The sequence below is a fragment of the Heterodontus francisci genome, chromosome 9, assembly GCF_036365525.1.
Source record: "Heterodontus francisci isolate sHetFra1 chromosome 9, sHetFra1.hap1, whole genome shotgun sequence".
NCBI classification, from domain to species: Eukaryota; Metazoa; Chordata; class Chondrichthyes; order Heterodontiformes; family Heterodontidae; genus Heterodontus; species Heterodontus francisci.
Genome location: NC_090379.1, coordinates 111,895,968 through 111,922,698, shown reverse-complemented (window position 1 = coordinate 111,922,698; position 26,731 = coordinate 111,895,968). Strand labels below are relative to the sequence as shown.

The 26,731-nt window shown below is 43.7% G+C and overlaps 1 protein-coding gene across 4 annotated transcripts in view; it reads right to left on the bottom strand.

Moving 5' to 3' along the window:
- The window catches only part of LOC137373979 (cytosolic phospholipase A2 zeta-like), a 181,554-nt gene that overhangs the window by 87,917 nt on the left and 66,906 nt on the right, over positions 1 to 26,731 (bottom strand). For all 4 annotated transcript variants that reach the window (XR_010975748.1, XM_068039687.1, XM_068039688.1 and 1 more), the window contains exons 7-8: positions 14,475 to 14,517; positions 13,055 to 13,121 (exon numbers count right to left, since the gene is read on the bottom strand). Coding sequence is in view for 3 of the 4 variants with exons in the window: in XM_068039687.1 (XP_067895788.1) it covers positions 13,055 to 13,121; positions 14,475 to 14,517 (110 nt within the window). In the remaining variant the exon portion in view is untranslated. The remainder of the gene's footprint in view (positions 1 to 13,054; positions 13,122 to 14,474; positions 14,518 to 26,731) is intronic.

The following is a 26,731-nucleotide window of genomic DNA, read 5'->3' as shown; positions in this document are numbered from 1 at the left end:
ACCTCATCACCAGAACTTTCAAACAAGCACCAAGACGTAGCTTGGCTGGTGAGAAGAGCCCTCCCCATCAGCTCATTCCTGCACGCCCGAAGTCTCACCCTCTCCGCACAATGCCCCCGTGGTGGCTGTGGTGGGGAAGAGACAGTTGCCCACCTCCTCCTGGAATGTGTCTTTGCAAAGCAGGTGTGGAAAGAGATGCAGTGGTTTTTGTCGAGGTTCATCCCAAGCAGCTCTGTAACACATGGAGTCTGTGCTCTACGGGCTGTTCCCAAGGACGCACACTGAGACAAACATCAACTGCTGCTGGAGGACTATCAATTCGGTGAAAGACGCCCTTTGGTCTGCCCGAAACTTGCTGGTCTTCCAGCGCAAAGAGTTGTCCACGACCAAATGTTGCAGACTGGCTCATTCCAAGGTCCAGGACTACGTGCTGAGGGACGCACTAAAGCTTGAGGCAGCCGCAGCAAAGGCTCAATGGGGAAAGACCACAGTGTAAGGTCCCCCCCCACCAAGCCAAACCCCCTCGAACTGGGAAACCCCTCGAACTGTATCGGGAAAATTTTGTGTGCTGTAAAATGTAAAAATGTATCTGGCATGACAAATGAAATGGAAGGGTTGTGAGGCAACTCATGATTGTATTGAAGGAAACTGATCTCCCTTGCACTGTTTGTATTTTTTGACTTGGTGCTGTTTGAAACTGTTTGGTAATGTATTTTTTACAGATTTCTATGAATAAAGTATATTTTGGAAATAAAAGAAAGTATTACAATAGATAACAGAGGGTTTTCACATCTTGCATGACCTGCCTGCAATTTTTGAACACCCCAGCACTTCACTGAACACTTGCTGTACTTGCACAGCAAAAGGTGACACTGGGGAAAGTCTTCGCTCGTGTCGCTTTAAACAGGCTCCAGAAGCTGGCTAAGCGGGTCTATCCTGAGGCACAGTGTGGCTTTCGAGCAGAGAGATCCACCATTGACATGCTGTTCTCCCTTCGCCAGCTACAGGAGAAATGCCGTGAACAACAGATGCCCCTCTAAGTTGCTTTCATTGATCTTACCAAAGCCTTTGACCTCATCAGCAGAAGTGGTCTCTTCAGACTACTAGAAAAGATTGGATGCCCACCAAAGCTACTAAGTATCATCACCTCATTCCATGACAATATGAAAGGCACAATTCAGCATAGCGGCGCCTCATCAGACCCCTTTCCTATCCTGAGTGTTGTGAAACAGGGCTGTGTTCTCGTACCCTACACTGTTTGGGATTTTCTTCTCCCTGCTGCTCTCACATGCGTTCAAGTCTTCAGAAGAAGGAATTTTCCTCCACACAAGATCAGGTGACAGGTTGTTCAACCTTGCCCGTCTAAAAGCAAAGACCAATGTACGGAAAGTCCTCATCAGGGAACTCCTCTTTGCTGACGATGCTGCATTAACATCTCACACTGAAGAGTGTCTGCAGAGACTCATCAACAGGTTTGCGGCTGCCTGCAATGAATTTGGCCTAACCATCAGCCTCAAGAAAACGAACATCATGGGACAGGACGTCAGAAATGCCCCATCTATCAATATCGGTGCCCACACTCTCGAAGTGGTTCAAGAGTTCACCTACCTAGGCTCAACTATCACCAGTAACCTGTCTCTCTATGCAGAATTAAACAAGTGCATGGGAAAGGCTTCCTCTGCTATGTCCAGACTGGCCAAGAGAGTATGGGAAAATGGCGCACTGACACAAAACACGAAAGTCCAAGTGTATCAAGCCTGTGTCCTCAGTACCTTGCTCTACGGCAGCGAGGCCTGGACAACGTACGTCAGCCAAGAGCGACGTCTCAATTCATTCCATCTTCGCTGCCTCCGGAGAATCCTTGGCATCAGGTGGCAGGACCATACTACCAACACAGAAGTCCTCGAGGCGGCCAACATCCCCAGCATATACACCCTACTAAGCCAGCGGCACCTCAGATGGCTTGGCCATGTGAGCCGCATGAAAGATGGCAGGATCCCCAAGGACACATTGTACTGCGAGCTCGTCACTGGTACCAGACCCACCGGCCGTCCATGGCTCCGCTTTAAAGACGTCTGCAAACGCGACATGAAGTCCTGTGACATTGATCACAAGTCGTGGGAGTCAGTTGCCAGTGATCGCCAGAGCTGGCGGGCAGTCATAAAGGCGGGGCTAAAGTGTGGCGAGTCGAAGAGACTTAGCAGTTGGCAGGAAAAAAGACAGAAGTGCAAGGAGAGAACCAACCGTGTAACAGCCCCGACAACCAATTTTATCTGCAATGCCTGTGGAAGAGTCTGTTACTCTAGAATTGGCCTTTATAGCCACTCCAGGTGCTGCTCCACACACCACTGACCACCTCCAGGCGCTTACTCATTGTCTCTCGAGATAAGGAGGCCAAAGAAGAAGAAGAAGATGATCAGCAGGATGGAGTTTTAACTTTTAAAGGGAAAACAGCAGATGAGTTAAAACATTATCTGGTTAAAAGTATTAGCAACAAACAATAGCGCACAGAGCTGTTTCCATTTAGAAGGCATGCTAGGGAGCTTGATCAAGTTCTAAAGGTATGACTTCAGTTTGTTGAAGGCTAGCTGAGATGATGTACTTTTGCATTGATAAGGGGCGAGGTTAATGCTACCTGGACCCTGGAAAACTGCCATGCACAGTGGAAACTGTTTTTGCATCAGCAAGAAGGTGTAAAAGCAGTTATTTTAGTAAGTTCATTCAGGCGGATCAGTTACAAACCAGAAGACAAACCAGAGGGATGGTCTCAAAGCAGAAGAATCTAACCATTCTGAATTTTGACTAAGTTGCAAGCATCGCCATATGTAAAACTGTTTTAATGTCAATAAGACTAATTGTCAGTCAAGTTTATAGCATTGGTGGATCTTACCTCTGGACTATCCTAAAGAGTAAAGAGAGAAACTTACTTGATGTGAAGCAACAAGAGGGGGCAAGCAAAAAAGATTTTTGAGAATGGTTCCAGGGATGAGGGACTTCAGTTATAAAAATAGATTGGAGAAGCAGGGGGTTGTTATCCTTTGAGAAGAGAGGTTAAAAGGTGATTTGAAAGAGGTACTCAAAATCATGATGGGTCTAGACAGAGAGGAACCGTTCCCCTTGGTGGAGGGGTCAAGAACCAGGGGACATAGATTTAAGGTGATTGGCTAAAGAACCAACATGAGGAAGAACTTTTTTTACGCTGTGAGTGGTTAGGATCTGGAATGCACTACCTGAGAGTGTGACAGAGGCAGAATCAATCAGGACCTTCAAAACAGAATGGATAAGCATCCAAAGAGAAAAGAATTGTAGGGTTATGGTGAAAGAGTGGGTCTCGCTGTATTGCTCTTAGAGGGCTGGCTCGGACATGATGGGCTGAATGGTCTCCTTCTATGTGGTAACCATTCTGATTCTTAAGGAGGATTCTTCCCAATCCCTGTTAAAAGACCGTGGGCCATTCCCCCACCAATGCCCCCCTTCCCCCACCCACTTCAACCTCTCTGGCCAATCGCCCAACCATCCTCACTTACCCGAGGGCTGCCACAACACAAGAAGTGACCTGATCAGCCATCATGTGAGGGGTGTGCCCTGATTTCAAAGCCATGACGCTTTCATGATAAGCATTCAATGAAAAATATTAATAACCTAATGCCTTTGCATCATAACACACCGAAATCAGTGAAGAGAAAGGGCACCTCTTTTGGGCCTAGAAATTTGTTTGTGGCCATAAATGACCACGCATAGGGAGGAGCACAGTCGGCACCTGTTACTGTTGTCACAGACAGCACATAATATTTGTGCTGCATATTCATCATCATGTCTCAGGTGGACAGCCAATGCTATTCATTGGCTGCATGTCCATTTGGCGTCACTGTCCTCTCTCAGAATGAGAATGTGTCCACTCCCCTTTCACCCACTCTGCCAATGCCCTTGTTAGTGCCAAGCAGAAAGCTGGGAGACTCCCTGGCACACATCAGAATGGTGCAATCTACAGCTAGGCCCTTTAGGCCCAGAGTTACTCAAGGTCACCCAACACAGCCATTTGAAATGTGTTCAATGGTAAATCACTAGCTTTTCACCTCCCAAACCGGGAAACACTTTGTAGGAGCACCAGATAAGAAAACAAACACACAAAACAGGCATTAAGAATCTGCATAAGGATGATTAAGGCAATTGTTAACTGTTAGAGATGTAATTGAGTGGTTTGATAAATTTGCTCTTTGTTCTGAATTTGGTTTTGGTGTGTACACTTGTATTGAAGTGTACTGGACTGAAGGAAGGCAATCGGTTACTGAGTGCTGCTGGAGGGCACAGAGTGTGAAGAAGGGAGTTTGGTAAGTGAGTGAACTTTAAGGGTTAATCTCTCAAGTCTAGTTTTTGTTTTGGTTACATTTAGCAATTAATTGAAATTACTGTTTAAGTTAAGAGGTAAGTTAGGTTTCTTGCAGTTTTAAACAGGGGTATACAACTCTCAGACAGTAGCTAGCTTAAACTGGTTTCTGAGTTCTAGCAGAGCTCCAGCAAAGCTGACACAGCAATGTTTTCAGAGAGTATAAATTCAGGAGACTTTCAGTGCTGCTTGTCTGCATTGAGTGCTGCTGGAGGGCACAGAGTGTGAAGAAAGGAGTTTGGTAAGTGAGGGAGTTCAGTAAGGTGGGGAATTATAAATTAATTAATTTAATTAAATTGACTTTTTTTCTTAATACAATAAAGATGGCAGGACAGGAGACATGTCACAGCTGCAATATATGGGAGCTACTCGATGCCACGGCAATCCATGGCAACATCTGTGCTAAATGTCTGTGACTTGAGGTACGGTTGAGAAGGTCAACACCTGAACCATGCTGGGACAGGTGTTCTAGCGAGTTGCATAACTAGGGAAGTAGAGAGGGTTTAAAATTAAGTAGTGGGGGCAAGGGATCAAATTTGGCAAGATATGGTAAATCAAAGAGTAGAGACAAGACAAGAGAGAAAGGTATTAATAAAGGTAAAGATAAACAGACCGTGACAGGAAGGGACAGTGATTACAAATCTAAGAGTAAATCAGCAGACAAAGCCAGAGGTTACAAAAATAATAAAAAGACAAAACTAAAAGCTCTGTATCTGAATGCACGTAGCATTTGAAACAAAACAGATAAACTGATATCGCAAATAGAAATAAATAAGTACGATCTGATAGCCATTACAGAGACACGACTGCAGGATGACATAGATTGGGACCTGAATATTGAAGGGTACATGAGATTCAGGAAGGAAAGGAAGCTAGGAAAAGGTGGAGCAGTGGTTCAGTTAATTAATGATAGTATTGGCACATTAAACAGTGATGATCTAAGTTCAGGAAACCAGGATGTAGAAGCAGTTTGGGTTGAGATGAGAAATGATAAAGGCAAGAAGTCACTTGGAGTGGTGTACAGGCCCCCTAACAGTAACCACACGGTAGGATGAAAGAAAGATAAAAGGAAGAAATAATGGGTGCTGGTCAGAAAGGTACGGCGATAATCACGTGGGATTTTAATCTACATATAGATGTAGGGGCGGCACTGTGGCGCAGTGGTTAGCACCGCAGCCTCACAGCTCCAGCGACCCGGGTTCAATTCTGGGTACTGTGTGGAGTTTGCAAGTTCTCCCTGTGTCTGCGTGGGTTTTCACCGGGTGCTCCGGTTTCCTCCCACAGCCAAAGACTTGCAGGTTGATAGGTAAATTGGCCATTATAAATTGCCCCTAGTATAGGTAGGTGGTAGGGGAATATAGGGACAGGTGGGGATGTGGTAGGAATATGGGATTAGTGTAGGATTGGTATAAATGGGTGGTTGATGGTCGGCACAGACTCGGTGGGCCGAAGGGCCTGTTTCAGTGCTGTATCTCTAAATAAATAAAATAAAAAGTAAAAAAATCAGATGGACAAAGGTAACCTAGATGAGGAGTTCATAGAATGTTTTCAGGATAGTTTTTTTTTTAAAGAACAGCACGCTCTGGAGCCAGAGAGCAGGCTATACTAGACCTGTTTTGTGCAATGAAATAGGATTAATTAATGACCTCATAGTGAAGGCACCCCAAGGCAACAGTAATCATAATATGTTTGAATTTTACATTCAGTTTGAGAGCGAGAAGAGTGGGTCTACCACTAGTATTTTAAACTTTATAAATAAGGGCAATTATGAGGGCATGAAAGCAGAGCTAGCAAACGTAAACTGGCAAAATAGGTTAAGGGACAGGTCAACAGAGATGCAGTAGCAGACATTTAGAGGAATGTTTCAGAATACACAGAATAGATACATTCCAACGAGAAAGATAAATTCCAAATGGAGGACCCACCATCTGTGGCTAACTAAAAAAGTTAAAGATAGTATCAAACTTAAAGAAAAAGCATATAATTGTGCAAAGATGGGTGGAAGGTCAGAAGATTGGACAGAATATAAAAAGCAGCAAACAACAACTTAAAGATTAATAAGGAGGGAAAAATTAGCGTATGAGGGAAAGCTGGTGGGAAATATAAAAACAGATAGTAAGAGTTTCTATAGATATTTAACAAAGTGAGCCTTGGTCCTATAGAAAGTGAGTCTGGGGAATTAATAAGGGAAGATAAGAGATGGCAGATGAATTGAACAGGTATTTTGCATCAGTCTTTACCATAGAGGATGCAAATAACATCCCAGAAAAGGGTATAAATCAGGAAATGGAAGGGAGGGAGGAACTCTAGAAAATTACATTCACCAGGGAAGTGGTACTGAACAAATTGTTGGAGCTGCGGGCTGACAAGTCCCCGAGTCCTGATGGACTTCATCCTATCCTAGGGTCTCAAAAGAAGTGGCTAGTAAGATAGTTAATCCATTGGTTTTGATTTTCCAGAATTCCCTAGATTCAGGGAAGGCTCCATTAGATTGGAAAATAGCAAATGTAACTCCTTTGTTCAAAAAGGGAGGGAGACAGAAAGCAAGCAACGACAGGCCAGTTAGCTTAACATCTGTCATAGGGAAAATATTAGAAGCTTTTATTAAGACATTATAGCAGGGCATTTAGAAAATTCTAGGTAATCAAGCAGAGTCAACATGGTTTTGTGAAAGGGAAATCATGTTTAACTAATTTACTGGAGTTCTCTGAAGTAACATGTGCTATGGATAAAGGGGAACTGGTGGATGTACTGTACTTAGATTTCCAGAAGGCATTTGATAAGGTGCCACATCAAAAGGTAATTACGGAAAATAAAAGCTCATTGTGTAGGGGGTAACATTTTGACATGGTTAGAAGATTGGCCAGCTAACAGGAAACAGAGAGTAGGCATAAATGGGTCATTTTCTGGTGGGCAAGACGTAACGAGTGGTGTGTCACATGGGTCAGTGCTATGGCCTCGAGTTTTTACAATTTACATAAATGACTTGGATGAAGGGACTGAAGGTATGTTTGCTAAATTTGCAGATGACATAAAGATAGGTCGGAAAGTAAGTTGTGAAGAGGACATAAGGAGGCTACAAAGGGATTTAGATAGGTTAAGTGAGTGGGCAAAGATCTGGCAAACGGAGGATAATGTGAGAAAATGTGAAATTGTCCATTTTGGCAGGAAGAATAAAAAAAGCATATTATCTAAATGGTGAGAGATTTCAGAGATCTGAGATGCAGTGGGATCATAGGAACATAGGGGTAGGTGTAGGACTGGGTGTCCTAGTACATGAATCGCAAAAGGTTAGTAAAGCTAATAGATTGTTATCCTTTATTGCGAGAGGAATTGAATACAGAAGTAGGGAGCTTATGCTTCAGTTATACAGGGCATTGGTGAGATCACATCTGGAATACTGTGGACAGTACTGGTCTCCTTATTTAAGGAAGGATGTAAATACGTTGGAAGCAGTACAGAGAAGGTTTACTAGACTAATACCTAGAATGGGCAGGTTGTCTTACCAGGAAAGGTTGGATAGGCTAGACATGTATCCGCTGGAGTTCAGAAGAGTAAGAGGCAACTCGATTGAAACATACAAGATTTTGAGGGGTCTTGACAGAGTGGATGTGGAAAGGATGCTTCCCCTTGTGGGAGAATCTAGAACTAGGGGTTACTATTTAAAAATAAGGGGTCACCCATTTAAGACAGAGATGAGGAGACATTTTTTCTCTGAGAATTGTGAGTCTTTGGAATTCTCTTCCTCAAAAGGCGGTGGAAGCAGAATCTTTGAATATTTTCAAGGCAGAGGTAGATAGATCCTTGATAAGGGGGGGTGAAAGGTTATCAGGGGTAGGCGGGAATGTGGAGTCGAGTTTACAATCAGATCAGCCATGATCTTATTGAATGGTGGAGCAGGCTTGAGGGGCCAAGTGGCCTACTCCTGCTCCTATTTCGTATGGTGGTAAAGATTTTCAGACTGTTGGGAGTATTACGGATGGGTGTGGGTGAAGCATTCTTCAATGAGCTGCTAAGAGCTACAGCAATTCACAGCACTGGTGGCTGATGATTAGCCGGTTTCTCCACCTCTTCCTGCCTCACTTTTTGCTGCCCAGGTGGTGGTAGCAGCTGGTCCCTCATGATGGCAAAGTTGTGGGTAGTGCAGCAAATGATGAAAAATCTGGATACCCATTCAGGGGGGAACTGCAGGGCTCCTTCTGAGCAAACAGGCAGTTGAAATATTGCCTGAGCATGCTGTCTGCTGAATGAAGTTTCTAGCGGCAGCATGGCTCTCGTAGGGATGTTATGCGCAGGATCCTAACAGATGTCCTGAGCCATTTCAGAGGGGTTAACCCTGGTTAACCCAATAGCCAGCCTGTAACTTAACGGCCTGTTTGGAATAAAGGCAGCACAGAAGACTGGTATAGATGAATGATTTATGACGTTTGCTAGGATATCGGGCACTGTTTGTGGTTGCAAACCAGCTGTACGTTGAGGGAGTGGAATCTCTTTTGTTTGATAAAGATGCCAGGCTGGTGATAGGGAGCACCAAAGGTAACGTTTCTGCAGTCAATGGCAGCTTGTCCCCTGGGAAAGCTAGTGCTCTCTTGCCTTGCTTCACTCTGTCAATAGGGAAGGAGATGGAGGAGATTTTAAAATTGTCATCCTTGTGTTCAAATCCCTCCATGGGCTTGCCCTCTCTACCTGTGACCTCCTCCAGTGCTACAACACTCCAAAATCTCTGCACTTCTCCAATTCAGGGCCCTGGTGCATCATCAATTTTAATTGCTCCACCACTGGCAGCCATGCTTTCAGCTGCCTATACTCAGAGTTATGCAATGCCTTCCCTAAATCTCTCCACCTCTCTATCCTCCTTTAAGCCATTCCTTAAAACTTATCTCTTTGACAAAGCTTTTGGTCATCTGCCTTAGTTTTTTAAACATTTATTCATGGGATCTAGGCATCGCTGGAAAGGCCAGCATTTGTTGCCCATCCTTAGTTGCCCTTGACAATTGAGTGGCTTGCAATGCCATTTCAGAGGGCACTTAAGAGTCAACCACGTTGCCAGGAGTCTGGAGTCACATGTAGGCCAGACCACGTAAGGATGGCAGATTTCCAAACCTAAAGGACATTAGTGAACCAGATGGGTTTTTACAACAATCGATAATAGTTTCATGGCACCATTACTGAGACTAGCTTTTAATTCCATCTATTAATTAATTGAAGTTAAATTCCACTAGCTGCCGTGATGGGATTTGAACCCATGCCCCCCAAGGAATTAGTCTGGGTCTCTGGATTACTAGCCTAGTGACATTACCATTACACCACTGTCTACCCTAATATCCCCTGGTATCGCCTGATGCTCTTCGATGTTAGATTTCGTTAACCAGTAGCCTGAAATGAAAAACCAGCAACTAACTTGCAAATTGCACGTGGTTACTTTAAATAGCACCGGTTAGGCATCCTTCCAGCCTGATAGCACCACAAGTTGCAAGGAGAGTTTACACATGGCGAGTCAGACACTGGGGCATATCAAAATCAGAAAAGGGTTCTCCAATAAGAGTATGATGCTTACTTATGTAAGTTATTCAACAGTTCTGGCGTCTGCTCTGGCCTCTGACCGAGAAGTTGATGCAAGATGGTAGATGGTGTACCAATGGCCCAAAATGGCAAATTGGTAGCTTATGCAGAAATTTAGTGTCCCAACAATGGGCAGGATCAAATTTCTAGGCAATAGCATCCAGTTTACATTTTAGCATTTTCTGGGCGGTCCACTCAGAAACTGGACTGTCCGAGGAAGGCTACCAAGTAGGCTCACAGTATAAAACTATTTACAGTTTGGCACACATTAGCCCTAAATACACAATCTCTCTCAGGATGGCTGGTGTTAGAAATAGAAAAATACCAGACTTATGCAGTAAGAGGTAATCTTCTGAGCTGAGGGTTGAGACATGTTTTTGTGGATCTATCTTTTCTTTGCTGGAAGTGCTTGATGCTGACAATTAGTGCCTGGAGCAGAAGTTTTCCACTCTCTAGCGATGTTGCGTCTTGCGCAGTAGCCTCTGAACTACACACAGCCAGTTGTAGTTGGCTGTGACTGAGACCATACCCTAAGGAAGGAAATGCAATGAGTCAGCATTCGATTGACCCTTGGATCAGGATGCTGGAATTTGAAAAAGTGCTCCAATGAACCAACATGGTCCACTGAACCAAGCCTCCCAGCCAACCAGTTTATTTAGAAACTAGCTAGCTTTGGCTGGCAATCTCACTGTGCCCAAGAGGGATGCTATCAACAAGGCAAGTGAATACCAAATGATCCAGTCCAAAAAGTAACAAATCCGACATTCCTAACCAATAAGGTCCTTCTCGGAGCCAAATGAAAGGCATAGGTCCACATCTATCTGTCTACCACTTCAATCTGGAAGACCTCTCATCTGCAAAATGCAACTACCTGACCAAGTTGCTATATGAATTGAAGATGGACAGTCCTGTGTTATAAGGTACTGATCAAGCATGAAGTATCACATTCCCAGATATGTTAGCAGCAAACCTTCACCCACCAACCACAACCTGGGTAGACAGCTTTTCAGATAAGAACTCTGGGACCAATGTTCCTTGTATCTGAATTCTTCAACATCATACGCCATCACAATGGGAGACAGCGAATTTATGATTACTAATGTCTACACAGCACCAAATATTATCAGGTCCAAATTAATGTTATCGAACCATAGCCACCCTTCAATGTGTCCTGGGAATATCACATGACCTGGGGATGTAACAACAATGATGCCACTTGTAGACAGCTCCCTGAATTGGCCTGAAATCAAGAAAAATACCTACTTTTCAATCTTAAGAAGCCAGGAGCATTCCATTCTACTAGATGGAAAAAGGACTACTCCCAGATATGTGCTATGTAAACTGTAACAGAAATATATGACCCCGAGTGACGGAACAAACGATCCTTGATGTCTTTCAGCATACCCAAAAGTGTCCTACTAGCCTCCAAGACCCACTTATCACATCACTACCAAAGCCACGTTTGAACTTAATGAAGGCTAACTGGAATTACGGAATTCCTGTGAATGCAGAAAATGATGACAGGTTGACCTCCTTAAGATGGCCGTGAATAAAACATTCCTTTTGGGTACTGTTACGACCTCAGTTGAGACCATTAACTGTAAAAACGAGAGATATGAACTCCCCAGACCAATTAAAAGATTACACAGGAAGATTTCACGTTCTAAAACTTTTCCTATAACGACTACCTAAAAGTCAACATTAACTAAACAGTACTTAGTAGGTAGCGAATACACTAAATTACAAAGATATTTCCCATTAACTTATTACAACACGAAAACCCACACATTTATATGTTAGACAGTGTTCTCATTGAATTGGTCTCTTTACAGTTAAGTGTCCCAAACTCCACCCAGTTGCAATAGATTGGATCTTCCAGTGTCCTAATAAAGCCAATGTCTTCTTTGCTCACTTCTTCCGAGCACACTCGACTGGTCCTCTGTTAATAAGACAATCTCTGGTGGCCCTGTTGGTCTTTTCTTCACTGCAAACCACAAGTCTTTGAACTGGGTTTACATCTTCCCAGCCTTTCGCTGTACCAGTGTTCTGACAGCAGTTGTTTTTTCTCTCTCTCTCCGCTGCTGGTTCCTTCATGTCATCCTTACAGCCTGTCAGACTTACGAAGCCTGTTAAATTTATCCAGAATCAAAAGTCAATAGTCATTTCCCTTTTACACTATTCAGAGTCCATAAGTCTGGCCATATCAAAAACACCTAGGTCTTCTTTGTTTCCAGGTATTTGCAATTGCAACTTGAACTTGCGCTGTTAAAGTCCCTGGCTCCCTGTTTACGATCTGAAAGTCTGGGAGAGCGAAACCCATTGTTCGTCAGGTGTTACAACCTTGCACTCTGCTTTCAAAAGGGTCTATGATCTGGGTTCCTTGTGGTCATGGTAACTAAGACCCTGGCTTGTTTCTGGGCAGACTTGGTGTGATACCACTGCATTAAGGATCACAGTTTTTAAAACATAATCATACTACAAAGTTGAGCATTCACAACAGCACACATCTCGGAGGCTTGTAGAATTGGGGAAACTTAGAAATAGGGAGGAGCAAGGCAATGGAGGGATTTGAAAACAAGGATGAGAATGTTTATATCAAGGCTTTACCAGACCAGGGGCCAATGTAGATCAACAAGTACAATGGGAAATAAAAGAAATAAAGGAAATGACAAAGAAGTGGTTTTTATTAGCTCCACCCTTTAAAAGAACCTGACTGAGAAAACGGGAGTCTGATCTATACCCTGCCAAGGACAGAAAAATCAAATCAATGTTCAATGATAAATGTGGATTAGGTTATGTAGAAACATGAATTCTCACGTAGCACAGTGAAAAAAAAAGGTTTTAAAAAACAAGTGTAAAAGCCTCGAGCTCGAGAAGAGTAATGTGTCTGAATTCACAGTGAATTTGCAAGTTATCACCGCAAGTGCTACTGTTATGTATATGTAATTGTTGTCAAATGATAGCTTTCACTCTTTGCTTAATTCTCTGTGAAAAAATCAACAATAAATGCTTATTTATTGTTTTGAGCAGTAACTTGCAGACCTATACAGAACATAAATCCTGTAACATTCCTGCCAAAGAGCACAGCATTATGTTTTCACTTACCTGTCCCTACCTTTTGGAGATTGTTGACCTTCTTCACCTTGGCTTCCATACATGTACAGGGTTGACCCTAGTCAACAGAGAAACAGAAAACAAGTTAGTTCTGTATCAAGCTAAACAGGAGATACCAGAAGCACAGGTTTTGGATTACAGGTACTTTGCTACCAAATAGAATATTAGTTGTAATTTCACTGCATTCCTGCCTTTTTTTTTTACACCATTAATGTCAGGAATCACTGTCATTTTCACCAATGACTGGCCACCTGCTGAATCACATGTGGATACAAGGAAATGTCAGCCAATGTTATAGCTATTAAGCCACTTACTCTGATTGATAACTTCAGCGAGCCACAAGTCTGCTGCACTGTGAAGACATGGCAACTCGCAACCATGGTTTAACTGAAGATCACTGCAGGGATTGCTCAGGTCTGAAAGCTTATTGTGGCAATTACTTTTAGGCAGTGACAAAATTAGAGGTTTTAAACGTCTCTGAATCTCACCCACATAACTCTTGGGTGGTGGGGGCCAAAGGACAATTAAGAGGAGGATAATGGAATGTGAGGATCTTAAGTGATGAAGGGGGCATTGGAAGATGATAAATCAGTTCACAACTGTGAAAAGAATTCATGGAAAGCCAAAACTGAGATGCTGGAGCTTTGTACAGGAAGTGAATGGGAAAAAAAAACAAGACGGACAGGCAACTGACCATGCATAATTAGGCACTATGGTCTTCTTAGTAATTAGGTTAGACTAAATAGAAGTCTGGAAGCAAATTAAAGTTGATCAGTAATATTTATACGTGATCTTTTGAAGTAAGCAATAGTCATTGTCCATCTTTCAATATAACAAGTATGGCTTTATCAGTACTAATTCATTGAGAAATTTGGGTTTGCTATATGTTTGTTTAGGTTATATTTACAAATAATTATAGTTGAAGAACAACTGCTCCATTCATTACTTCTTCAGATATTTGTTTGCGCACCTTGTACTGTTATCATTATTTTCAAGCTCTTGGATTAATTAGTAAGGCAGCTGGATTGAAAAAGTACCCTCACAATGTGTAGTGATCTGGCCCCTGAAGCACATCAAATGTGCATTTACTAATGCAGAACTAGTTTTGTGGTGACGAATGAACTGTCTTGCTGGTTCCTCATTCAAATATACGCAAACCCCCAAGTTTGTCTTCATACCAGTATGGATTCCTGGATTGCATCATTATTCAGTGTTGGGGTGTGCACCTGTATATAAATATACATCCAAAGAAAACCGGGGTGTAGAAGGAAGAGAATGAACTAACTGCAGGCATTTAGAATACTCTCTTACTCCCATTACTTCAGTACGAATCCCCACCGTTTCCAACCAGTGAACGGATATGTGCTGATCTGAGCTAAATCAAGCAACATGCAGAAAAAGCACAACTCACCATAAGCACACCATTAGTGAAGATCTCAATGGGAGGATCGTTACTGCAAAAGAGAAGAACGAACAAGTTGATATTATAGTGGCACATTAATATGATGGGTTAAGGACCGCAAAATGGAACATCCATGACTGGGATTTTCATAACTGCAATATTCACCCACCCATGCTAGAGCTCCTTTGCTATATCATTCGTGGACAACGTTGAGTGAAGTCAACACTAGGAAAGAGGTGAACTGAAACAATAAAAGAGATGGGAGAAAATAAACGTATAACACGCTCATCCCTCTAGTTAATTTTAAAGACCCAGTAGCAGGCCCATTTATCTGTGAGTTGTTAATGGTGTGGAACATAGGAACAGGAGGCTATTTAACCCCTCGAGCCTTTCAACAAGATAATGGCTGATCTGTGACCTAACTCCATACATCAGCCTTTGCCCCAAATCCCTTAATGTCTTTGGTTAAAAAACTCTTAGCAGTCTGATTTAAAATTGACAACTGACTCATCAACTGCTGTTTGTGGAACAGAGTTACAAACTTCTACCACCCTTTGTGTGTAGAAACTTCACTCCTGAAAGGCATGGCTCCAACTTTTAGGCTACGTCCCTTAGTTCTAGACTTCCCAACCAGTGAAACTAGTTCCTCTCTACAGACCCTATCCATTCACCTTAATATCATGGCATTTCAATCAAATCACCCCTTAACCTTCTAAATTCCAAAGAATAGAACAGTGGTTTGTGTAATCTCTCTTTGTAATTTAACTCTTTGAGTCCAGGGGGGACCAAATTTGGCATGTGAAAACTCAACACAAGGTAGCTGACAAGGGAAATCCCTATCATGGTTCTGAGAGGGTGGAGAAGGGATGAGAGCATAAGAGGGGCAATTGAATAGACACAGTTGAGGACCCTGTCAACCATAGGGGAGAGGAATTTGCAGTTGAGGAAAAAGGGAGACATATCGGAAACACATGGAAGGTGACATTGTCAAAACAAATGCGACGGAGGCAGAAGAACTGTGAGAATGGAATGGAATCCTTACAGGAAGCTTGGTGGGAGAAAGTGTAGTCAAGGTAGTTGTAGGAGACGATAGGCTTATAGTGGGTCTATAGAGGAGACCTGGCACTTATGTGGCATGAATGTAACTGTCACTTCAATCCAAGCCTGAAAGTTATCAGGTCCTGCTGTAGGTTGATATGGGTTGCCTCATTTTCAGGTTTATGAATAAACCTAAAAACTGTTGGAACAACAGCAAACAGCCATACTCCTGAACTTATGATGGTGGGGAAGTCAGTTATGAAGCAGCAGAAGATGGTTGGGTCACGGATGCCTACCTGAGGAAATGGAACAGCTGGGACTGTGATGACTGGCCTCTAAGAACTATACGAACATAAGAAACAGGAACAGGAGTAGGCCATATGGCCTCTCGACCCTGCTCCGCCATTCAATAGGGTCATGGCTGATCTTCTACCTCAAATCCACTTTCTGCCTGCTCTCCATATCCCTTGATTCCCTGAGACCCCAAAAATCAGTCTGCTCCAGCCTGAATTATACTGAACGATTGACCATCCAGGAAAGATGATTCCAAAGATTCACAAACCTCAGTGAGGAGATTTTTCCTCACCTGAGTCCTAAATGATCGACCCCACCGCCTTTTGAGGAAGAGAATTCCAAAGACTCATGACCCTCAGAGAAAAAAATTCTCATCTGTCTTAAATGGGTGACCCCATATTTTTAAACAGTGACCCCTAGTTCTAGATTCTCCCACAAGAGGAAACATTCTTTCCACATTCACCCTGTCAAGACCCATCAGGATCTTATATGTTTCAATCAAGTCGCCTCTTACTCTCCTAAACTCCAAGCCCAACCTTTTAGTGTAGCCTGTCCAACCTTTCCTCATAACACAACCCGCCCATTCCAGGCATTAGTCTAGTAAACCTTCTCTGTACTGCTTCCAACGCATTTACATCCTTCCTTAAATAAGGAGACCAGTACTGTACACAGTACTCCAGATGTGGTCTCACCAATGACCTGTATGGCTGGAGCGTAACCTCCTACTTTTGCTTTCAATTCCCCTCGCGATAAACGATAACATTTTATTAGCTTTCCTAATTATGTGCTGTACCTGCATACCAACTTTTTGCATTTAATGCACTAGGACACCCAGATCCCTCTGCATCTCAGAGCTCTGCAATCTCTCACCATTTAGATAATATGCTTCTTTTTTATCCTTCCTGCCAAAGAGGACAATTTCCCACCTTCCCACATTATACTCCATTGCCAGGTCTTTGCCCACTCATTTAACCTATCTATATCCCTTTGTAGCCTCCTTATGTCCTCTTCACAAGTTAATTTCCTACCTATCTTTGTGTCATCAGCAAATTTAGCAACCATACCTTCAGTTCCTTCAGCTAAGTCATTTATATAAATTGTAAAAAGTTGAGGTCTCAGCACAGATCCCTGCGGCATACCATTCGTTACATTTTGCCAACCAGAAAATGACCTTGAATTTTTCTAAATGCCCGGCTAGAACGTCTTTAATAATAGCTTCTAACATTTTCTCTAAGACAGATGTTAAGCTAACTAGCCTGTAGTTGCCTGCTTTCTGTCTCCCTCCCTTTTTGAATAAAGGAGTTGCACTCGCTATTTTCCAATCTAATGGAACCTTCCTCAAATCTAGGGAATTTTGGAAAATTAAAACTAACGCATCAACTATCTCACTAGCCACTTCTTTTACCACCCTAGGATGAAGTCCATCAGGACCCGGGGACAGCTCCAACAATTTGTTCAGTACCACTTCCCTGGTGGTTGTAATTTTCTTGATTTCCTCCCTCCCTTCCATTTCCTGACTCACAGCTAATACTGGGATGTTACTTGTAACCTCAATAGTGAAGACCGATGCAAAATATCTATTCAATTCATCTGCCAGACTCACTTTCTATAAGACCAAGTCTCACTTTGTTAACTTTTCTTTTTTTAAATATCCATAGAAACTCACTATCTGTCTTTATCTTTCCAGCTAGCTTTCTCTCGTACTCTAATTTTACCTCCCTTATCAATCTTTTAGTCATTCTCTGATGTTTTTTGTATTCTGTCCAATCTTCTGACCTGTCCCCCATCTTTGCGCAATTGTAGACTTTTTCTTTAAGTTTGATACTATCTTTAACTGTTTTAGTTAACCATGGATGGCGGGTCCCACCCTTGGAATTTTTCTCTCTCGTTGAAATGTATCTATTCTGTGTATTCTGAAATATCCCCTTAAATGTCTGCCACTGCATCTCTATTGACCTATCCCTTAACCTGATTTGCCAGTTCACGTTAGCTAGCTCTGCTTTCATGCCCTCATAATTGCCCTTATTTAAGTTTAAAATACTAGTCTCAGACCCACTCTTTTCTCCCTCAAACTGAATGTAAAATTCAATCTTATTCTGACTGCTGCTACCTAGGAGCGCCTTAACTATGAGGTCATTAATTAATCCTATCTCGTTGCACAATACCGGGTCTAGTGTAGCCTGTTCTCTGGTTACCTCCAGAACATATTATTCCAAGAAATTATCCCAAAAACATTCTATGTACTTCTCATTTAGGCTACCTCTACCCATCTGATTTTTCCAGTCTATATGTAGGTTAAAATCCCCCATAATTATTGCTGTACCTTTCTGACAAGCTGCCATTAGTTCTTCCTCTACACCCCGTCCTACAGTGTGGCTAATGTTAGGTGGCCTATACACCACTCCCACAAGTGACTTCTTGCCTTTATGATTTCTCATCTCTACCCAAACTGCTTCGACATCCTGGTCTCCTGAACTTATGTCATCCCTCTCTATTGCGCTAATACCATCATTAATTAACTGAGCCAAGCCTCCACCTTTTCCTAGCTTCCTGTCCTTCCTAAATGCCATGTACTCTTCAGGTCCCAATCTATGTTGTACTCCAATTCCCTTGCAATGAAGGCCAACTTGCTATTTGCCTTCCTAAATGTTTGTGGTGCCTGCATATAAATTTTCTGTGCTCCTTCTATCAGTACACCCAAATCTTTCTGAACGTTAACACTTCAAATAAAAGCAAAATACTGCGGATGCTGGAAATCTGAAATAAAAACAGAAAGTCCTGGAAATACTCAGCAGCTCTGGCTGCCAAATCTGCTGAGTATTTCCAACACTTTCTGTAGTTAACATTTAGAAGTTTCACGCCTTTTAAAAATATCCTGATTTTCTATTCATACCAAACCTCACACTTCCCCACATTTTAATCCATCTACGCTCTTGTTACCCACTCACTTAACCTGTCTATATTGTGTCCTCCTCACAGGATAGCTTTGTATCGTCAGCAAACTTGGATACGTTACTCTTGGTCCCTTCGCCAAAGACACAGATTGTAAACCACTGAGGGCCCAGCACAGATCCTTGCGGCACTCCACTAGTTACAGCTTACCAACTTGAAAATGCCCTGTTCATCCCTACTCTCTGCTTCATGGCTGTTAACCAATCCTCTATTCATGCTTATGAATAACCACAACTCCATGAGCTCTTATCTTGCATATTAACCTTGTGTGGCACCTTATCAAATGCTCTTTGGAAATAAGAACAAAGAAGAGTACAGCACAGGAACAGGCCATTCGGCCTTCCAAGCCTGCGCCGATCTTGATGCCTGCCTAAACTAAAACCTTCTGCACTTCCGGGGTCCATATCCCTCTATTCCCTTCCTATTCATGTATTTGTCAAGACGCCTCTTAAATGTCTCTATGGTACCTGCTTCCACCACCTCCCCCGGCAACAAGTTCCAGGCACTCACCACCCTCTGTGTAAAGAACTTGCCTCGCACATCCCCTCTAAACTTTGCCCCTCTCACCTTAAACCGATGTCCCCTAGTAACTGACTCTTCCACCCTGGGAAAAAGCTTCTGACTATCCACTCTGTCCATGCCGCTTATAACTTTGTAAACCTCTATCATGTCGCCCCTCCACCTCCGTCGTTCCAGTGAAAACAATCCAACTTCTCCTCATAGCTAATGCCCTCCAGACCAGGCAACATCCTGGTAAACCTCTTCTGTACCCTCTCCAAAGCCTCCACATCCTTCTGGTAGTGTAGCGACCAGAATTGCACGCAATATTCTAAGTGTGGCCTAACTAAAGTTCTGTACAGCTGCAGCATGACTTGCCAATTTTTATCTAAGTATATTACATCTACAGGCTCCCCTTTATCTACCCTACTAATTGCATCCTCAAAAAACTCTAATTTGTCAAATACGATTTCCCTTTCGTAAAACCATGTTGACTCTGATTATACTATTCGTTTTTCAGACTGGTGGACAGTAGACAGTGATATTCCCCAAGGGTCAGTGCCAAGACCACTACTTCTTTTGATAATATAAATGACTTGGATATTGGAATACAGAGTAAAATTTCAAAATTTGCCAATAATACCAAACTTGGAGGTGTGGCAAACTGTGAGGAGCACAAGAAATAGGAGCAGAAGTAGACCATATGGCCGGTTGAGCCTGCTCCACCATTCAATACGATCATGGCTGATCTTGGGCTTCAATTCCACTTTCCTGACCGCTCTCCATATCCCTTGATTCCGTGCAAGACAAAAAAAACTATCTATCCCAGCCTTAAATGTATTCAACGATGGAGCATCCACAACCCTCTTGAGGTAGAGAATTCCAAAGATTCACAACCCTTTGAGTGAAGTAATTTCATCTCATCTCAGTCCCGAGACTGTGCTCTCACGTTCTAAATTCCCGACCAGCGGAAACAATCTCTCAGCTTCTACCCTTTCAAGCCCTTTCAGAATCTTGTATGTCTCAATTAGATCGCCTCTCATTCTTCTAAACTCCAGAGATTATCGGCCCAATTTACTCAGCCTCTCATCATAGGACAATCCCCTCATCCCAGGGTCCAATCTAGTAAACCTTCGCTGCACCACCTCCAGTGCAAGTGTATCCTTTCTTACATGTGGAGACCGAAACTGCACACAGTGTCCCAGGCGCAGTATCACCAAAGCCCTGTACAATTTTAGTAAGACTTCTTTATTTCTGTACTCCAATCTCCTTGCAATGAAAGGCAGCATGCCATTTGCCTTCCTAATAGCCTGCTGCACCTGCATGTTAACTTTGTGTGTTCCTTGTACAAGTATACCCAAGTCTCTCTGAACATCGACACTGAACAGTTTCACACCTTTTAAAAAATATTCTGCTTTTCTATTTTTATGACCAAAGTGAACAACTTCACACTTCCCTACATTATACTCTATTTGCCACCTTGTTGCCCACTTACTTAACCTGTCTCTTTGCAGCCTCTCTACATCCTCCCCGCAGCTTAGCTTTCCACTGAGCTTTGTATCATCAGCAAACATAGATACATTACTCTCTGCCTCTTCAACCAAGTCATTAATCTAGAGTGTAAAAAGCTGAGGTCCCAGCACTGATCCTTGCGGCACCCCACTATTCATGGCCTGCCAACTTGAAAATGCCCATTTATGCCTACTTTCTGCTTCTGTCTGTTAACCAATCCTCTATCCATGCTAATATATTACCCCCAACACCATGAGCCCTTATCTTGCCTATTAATCTTTTATGTGGCACCTTATCGAATGCCTTTTGGAAATCCAGGTATACTACATCTACTGGTTCCCCTTTATCTACCCTACTTGTTACATCCTCAAAAAATTCTAATACAGTTGTCAAACAGGATTTCCCTCCACTAAAACAAATTTGAGGATGATACCAATCGACTGCAACAGGACATAGATAGGCTAGCAGAATAAACAGACAAGTGATAGATGAAATTTAATACAGAGAAATGTGAGGTGATGCATTTTGGCAAAAGGGATAGTGAGAGGCAACATAGACTAAATGGTACAGTTCTAAAGAGTGTATAGGAACAGAGGGATCTGGGGGTTCATGTGCATTGATCTTTGAAGGTGGCAGCAAATATTGATAGATTAGTTAGCAATGCATAGAACATAGAACATAGAAAATACAGCACAGAACAGGCCCTTCGGCCCACGATGTTGTGCCGATCCTTTGTCCTGTCAAGGACAATTTAATCTATACCCCATCATTCTCCTTTATCCATATACCTATCTAAAAGCCGTTTGAAAGTCCCTAAAGTTTCTGACTCAACAACTTCCCCAGGCAAGGCATTCCATGCCCCGACCACTCTCTGGGTAAAGAACCTTCCCCTGACATCCCCCCTATATCTCCCACCCTTCACCTTAAATTTATGACCCCTTGTAACGCTTTGCTCCACCCGGGGAAAAAGTTTCTGACTGTCTACCCTATCTATTCCCCTGATCATCTTATAAACCTCTATATAGTCCTGACTGAAGTAGTCACCTCCAACACCAACCAAGGTGGATTGCCTCCTGGGTTACAGGTCTGGTAATCCAACCAAGCGTTCCTGCTCGATCGTTGTGATGCAGTTACTGACATCATTCTTCTATCACCTCAATACCCTGAGCGAGGGACACACGATATCAGCTGGGGCTCCTGCGCGAGTGATCTTAAAAAAGCAACTTGCATTTATATAGCACCTTTCATGACCTCAGGATGTCCCAAAGGGCTTTACAACCAATCACTTTTGAAATGTAGTCAATGATATAATGTAGAAAATGTGGCATCCAATTTGCACACAGCAAGATCCCATAAACAGCAATGTAGTAAATGAGCAGATAATCTGTTTTCAGTTGTATTGGTTAAGGGATAATTTTAGGTCAGGGCACTGGGAGAGCTCCCCTGCACTCTTCGAAATAGTCTGTAGCAGAGAGAGAGAGACAGATACAGATGAATGGTGTTTTTGGATATCAAGAGGACAGGATTGGGCTCAGCTGTGATGCCCCTGCGGTTAAATTGCAATGCATGTGGGATCTTGGCTTCATAAATAGAGGCATTGAGTGCACAAGCAAGGAAAACAAGCCCAGCCTATCCAGTCTCTCATCATAGCTGAAATGCTCCAGCCCAGGCAACATCCTGGTGAATCTCCTCTGCACCCTCTCCATTGAAATCACATCCTTCCTATAGTGAGGTGCCCAGAACTGTACACAGTACTCCAGCAGTGGCCTAACTAGCATTTTATACAGCTCCATCATAACCTCCTTGCTCTTGTATTCTATGCCTCAGCTAATAAAGGCAAGTATCCCATATGCCTTCCTAACCACCTTATCTACCTGTGATGCTGCCTTCAGTGATCTATGGACAAGTACACCAAGGTCCTTCTGACCCTTTGTACTTCCTAGGGTCCTACCATCCATTGTATATTGCCTTGCCTTGTTAGTCCTCCCAAAATACATAACCTCACACTTCTCAGGATTAAATTCCATTTGCCACTGCTCCACCTATCTTACCAGCCCAACTATATCGTCCTGTAATCTAAGGCTTTCCTCCTCAATAATAACGACACCACCAATTTTCGTGTCATCTGTGAACTTACTGATCATACCTCCTATATTCACATCTAAATCACTAATGTACACTACAAACAGAAAGGGTCCCAGCACCGATCCCTGCAGTACACCACTGGTCACAGGCTTCCATTCGCAAAAACAACCCTCGACCATCACCCTCTGCCTCCTGCCACTAAGCCAATTTTGGATCCAATTTGCCAAATTGCCCTGGATCCCATGGGCTCTTATCTTCGTAACCAATCTCCCATGCAGGAGCTTATCAAAAGCCTTACTGAAATCCATGTAGACTACATCAACTGCTTGACCCTCATCGACACATCTAGTCACCTCCTCGAAAAATTCACTCAAGTTTGTTAGACACGATCTCCTCCGACAAAGCCATGCTGACTATCCCTGATTAATCCCTGCCTCTCCAAGTGCAGATTAATCCTGTCTCTCAGAATTTTTTCCAACAGTTTCCCCTCCACTGACATTAGACTCACTGGTCTAACTTGGTCCATCCCTGCTACCCTTCTTGAATAATGGTACCACATTTGCTGTCCTCCAATCCTCTGGTACCTCTCCTGTGGCCAGAGAGGATTTGAAAATTTGTGTCAGAGCCCCTGCTAACTCCTCCCTTGCCTCACATAACAGTCTGGGATACATCCACCTTTAAGCCTATTAAAACAGCTAATACTTCCTGCCTTTCAATGCTAATATGTTCAAGTATATCACAATCCCTCTCGCTGATCTCTACATCTACATCGTCCTTCTCCATAGTGAACACAGATGAAAAGTAATCATTTAAAACCTCCCCTATGTCCTCTGGCTGCACACACACATTGCCACTTTGGTCCTTAATGGGCCCTACTCTTTCCCTGGTTATCCTCTTGCCCTCAATATACTTATAAAATGCCTTGGGATTTTCCTTTCATCTTGTCTGCCAGTGTTTTTTCATGCCCCCTCTTCGCTCTCCTAATTACTTTTTTTTTTAAGTACCCCCCCCCCCCTACACTTTCTATACTCCTCTCGAGCCTCTGCTGTTTTCAGCCCTCTGAATCTGCCATAAGCCTCCTTTTTTTTCTTTATCCAATCCTCTATATCCCTTGACATCTTGGTAATCCTCTTCACCTTTACGGGAACATGTTGGACCTGAACTCTCACTATTTCCTTTCTGAATGACTCCCACTGGTCTGATGTAGACTTTCCTACAAGAAGCTGCTCCCAGCCCACTTTGGCCAGATCCTGTTCTTTCATATTGAAATCAGCCTTCCCCCAATTCAGTACCTTTTATTTCCGGTCCCTCCATGTCCTTTTCCATAACTATCTTAAATCTGACACAGTTATGGTCACTATCCCCGAAATGTTCCCCCACTGCCACTTCTACCACTTGTCTGGCTTCATTCCCTCGGATTAGGTCCAGTATCGCCCCTCCTCTTGTAGGACTCTCCACACACTGGCTCAAAAAACTCTCCTGAATGCACTTTAAGAATTCCGCCCCCTTTAAGTCTTTTGCACTAATACAATCCCCTCTAATATTGGGGATGTTGAAATCCCCTACTATTGGAGTCACGGAGAGATACAGCACCGAAACAGGCCCTTCGGCCCAACGGGTCCGCGCTGACCATCAACCACCCATTTATACTAATCCTACATTAATCCCATTTTTTCCTTCTCACATCCCCACCTTCCCTCAATTCTCCTACCTACACTAGGGGCAATTTTTTTTACAATGGCCAATTTACCTATCAACCCGCAAATCTTTGGCATCTCTCGGAGATTTGCCTGCATATCTGCTCCTTTATCTCTTCCTGATTGTTTGGAGGCCTGTAGTACACTCCCAGCAAAGTGATTGCCCCTTTTTTGTTTTTAAGTTCTACCCATATGGCCTCATTTGAGGAACCTAAGATATCATCCCTCCTTACTGCAGTAATGGACTCCTTAATCAACAGTGCAATACCACCTTCTCTTTTACACCCTCCCCTGTCACGCCTGAAGATTCTATACCCTGGGATATTGAGCTGCCAGTCCTGTCCTTCCCTCAACCATGTCTCTGTGATAGCAATACCATCATAGTCCCATGTGTTAATAAACACCCTCAATTCATCTGCCTTACTAGTAAGACTCCTTGTGTTAAAATAGATGCAATCCAGGGGATAAAGCTGGGGAATGGAACTGATTGGATTGCTCTACAGAGAGCCGGCATGGACTCGATGAACCGATTGGCCTCCTCCTGTGCCGTTATGACTTAATGGGCTTAATTTTAAGGGGATGAAGTGGACGGAAATGAAGGGACATAACATCGGGGTTGGACAATCATGACGTGCCATCCCTATTTTGTCCATGGTGGCAAACATGGAGGGCGGAGGTCCGACAGATATGTGGCGGGCAATTAATTAAGATAGTTAAGAGACCATGTGAAGGTGATTTTATGGTCCAGATTGGATTTTTTTAAATGATGCATGGGTTTCACTGGGCTTCAGAGGCTCGTTTCTTTCGAGGAGGTGATATGGAGGTAGGAAAGCATGGCTACCTGATAGGGGAGGCCATTAGGAGGGCAACCATCAAGGGCCTGGCAGGACAATGAAGAGAGGACATCATACATTGCATAAGAAGTGAGGGGAAAGTTGTTTGAGCTGCGGGATGGCCATTGCAAGGGGGGCAATGGCATGTAACACCTGGGCAAGACTCAGAAGTGCGGGCAAGGGGGGGCTCTCTAGCAGGGCAGGACTTGTATTCGGGGGAGGCCCACTATCATCGGCCTCATTCATCCAGGCTTTGGGGAACCTGTTAAAGATGAGGTGCAGTAGAGCTGGAGGGAGGGCCAAGCACTTGCAGCAGCCTCCAGACGGTTGAGAAGAATGCAGAGGAGAGAGGGAGGGAGCTGCCCCACGCAAAAGGAGGTATCTTCCAGAGAGGATCCACAGGTCAAGGCTCAACTACCTGCAGACGTCCAAGTGGCAGTACCAACGAAGACTCCATCTCTCCAGGGAGGCCACCACAGACCTTTGCATTATGATGCAGGACGCGCTGTGCCCCAGGGGACTTGGTGGGAATCCGATACCAGTGGTCCTGAAAGTCACCGTGGCGCTGAACCTCTACACCTCTGAATCATTCCAGAGATTCACAGGAACATGTGTGGGATCTCATCAGTGGCCCATTGATGCATCAAGGAGGTCACTAATGCCCTTTTCAGGACTATGTGAGCTTCCGCACGGATCCCAACTCTCAGGCTGAGGGGCCACCAGGTGCGGCACCATTGCTGGATTCCCCCAGATGCAGGGCGTCATCGACTGCACGCATATGGCCAAAGTTCCAAACACCAGCCAGTGGCCTTCATCAACAGGAAGGGCTTCCACTCTCTCAATGTACAACTGGTCTGCGACCACTGTTAACCGATTCTGCAGGTCTGTGCATGCTCTAAGGGAAGTTGCCACAACACCTACATTTTTGAGGCAGTCCCAGATGCCTGAACTTTTCCAGCCTCCCTCCCACCTTCAGGGATGGATCTTTGGAGACAAGGGCTACCGATTGAGGACATGGCTACTGACACCTGTGAGAAGCCCACCCACAGATGCAGAGGAGAGGTACAATGCCTGCCACGGGACAACGCGAGCTACCATTCAGCAGGCCATCGGTCTGCTCAAGATGAGATTCAGGTGCCTAAATGGGTCAGGTAGAGCCCTTCAGTATGCCTCGGCGAGGGTCTTGCGTATTGTTGTGGTTTGCTATGTACTGCACAATCTGGCCTTGCAAACGGGGAGCCGATGAGCAACAAGGAAAGTGAGGAGCAGACTGTTTCATCAGATGATGAGGATGTGGAGAGGGAAGATGGACAAACCAGCCCAGATGAAGGATGCTCGGGACAACCAGAGAGTGGTC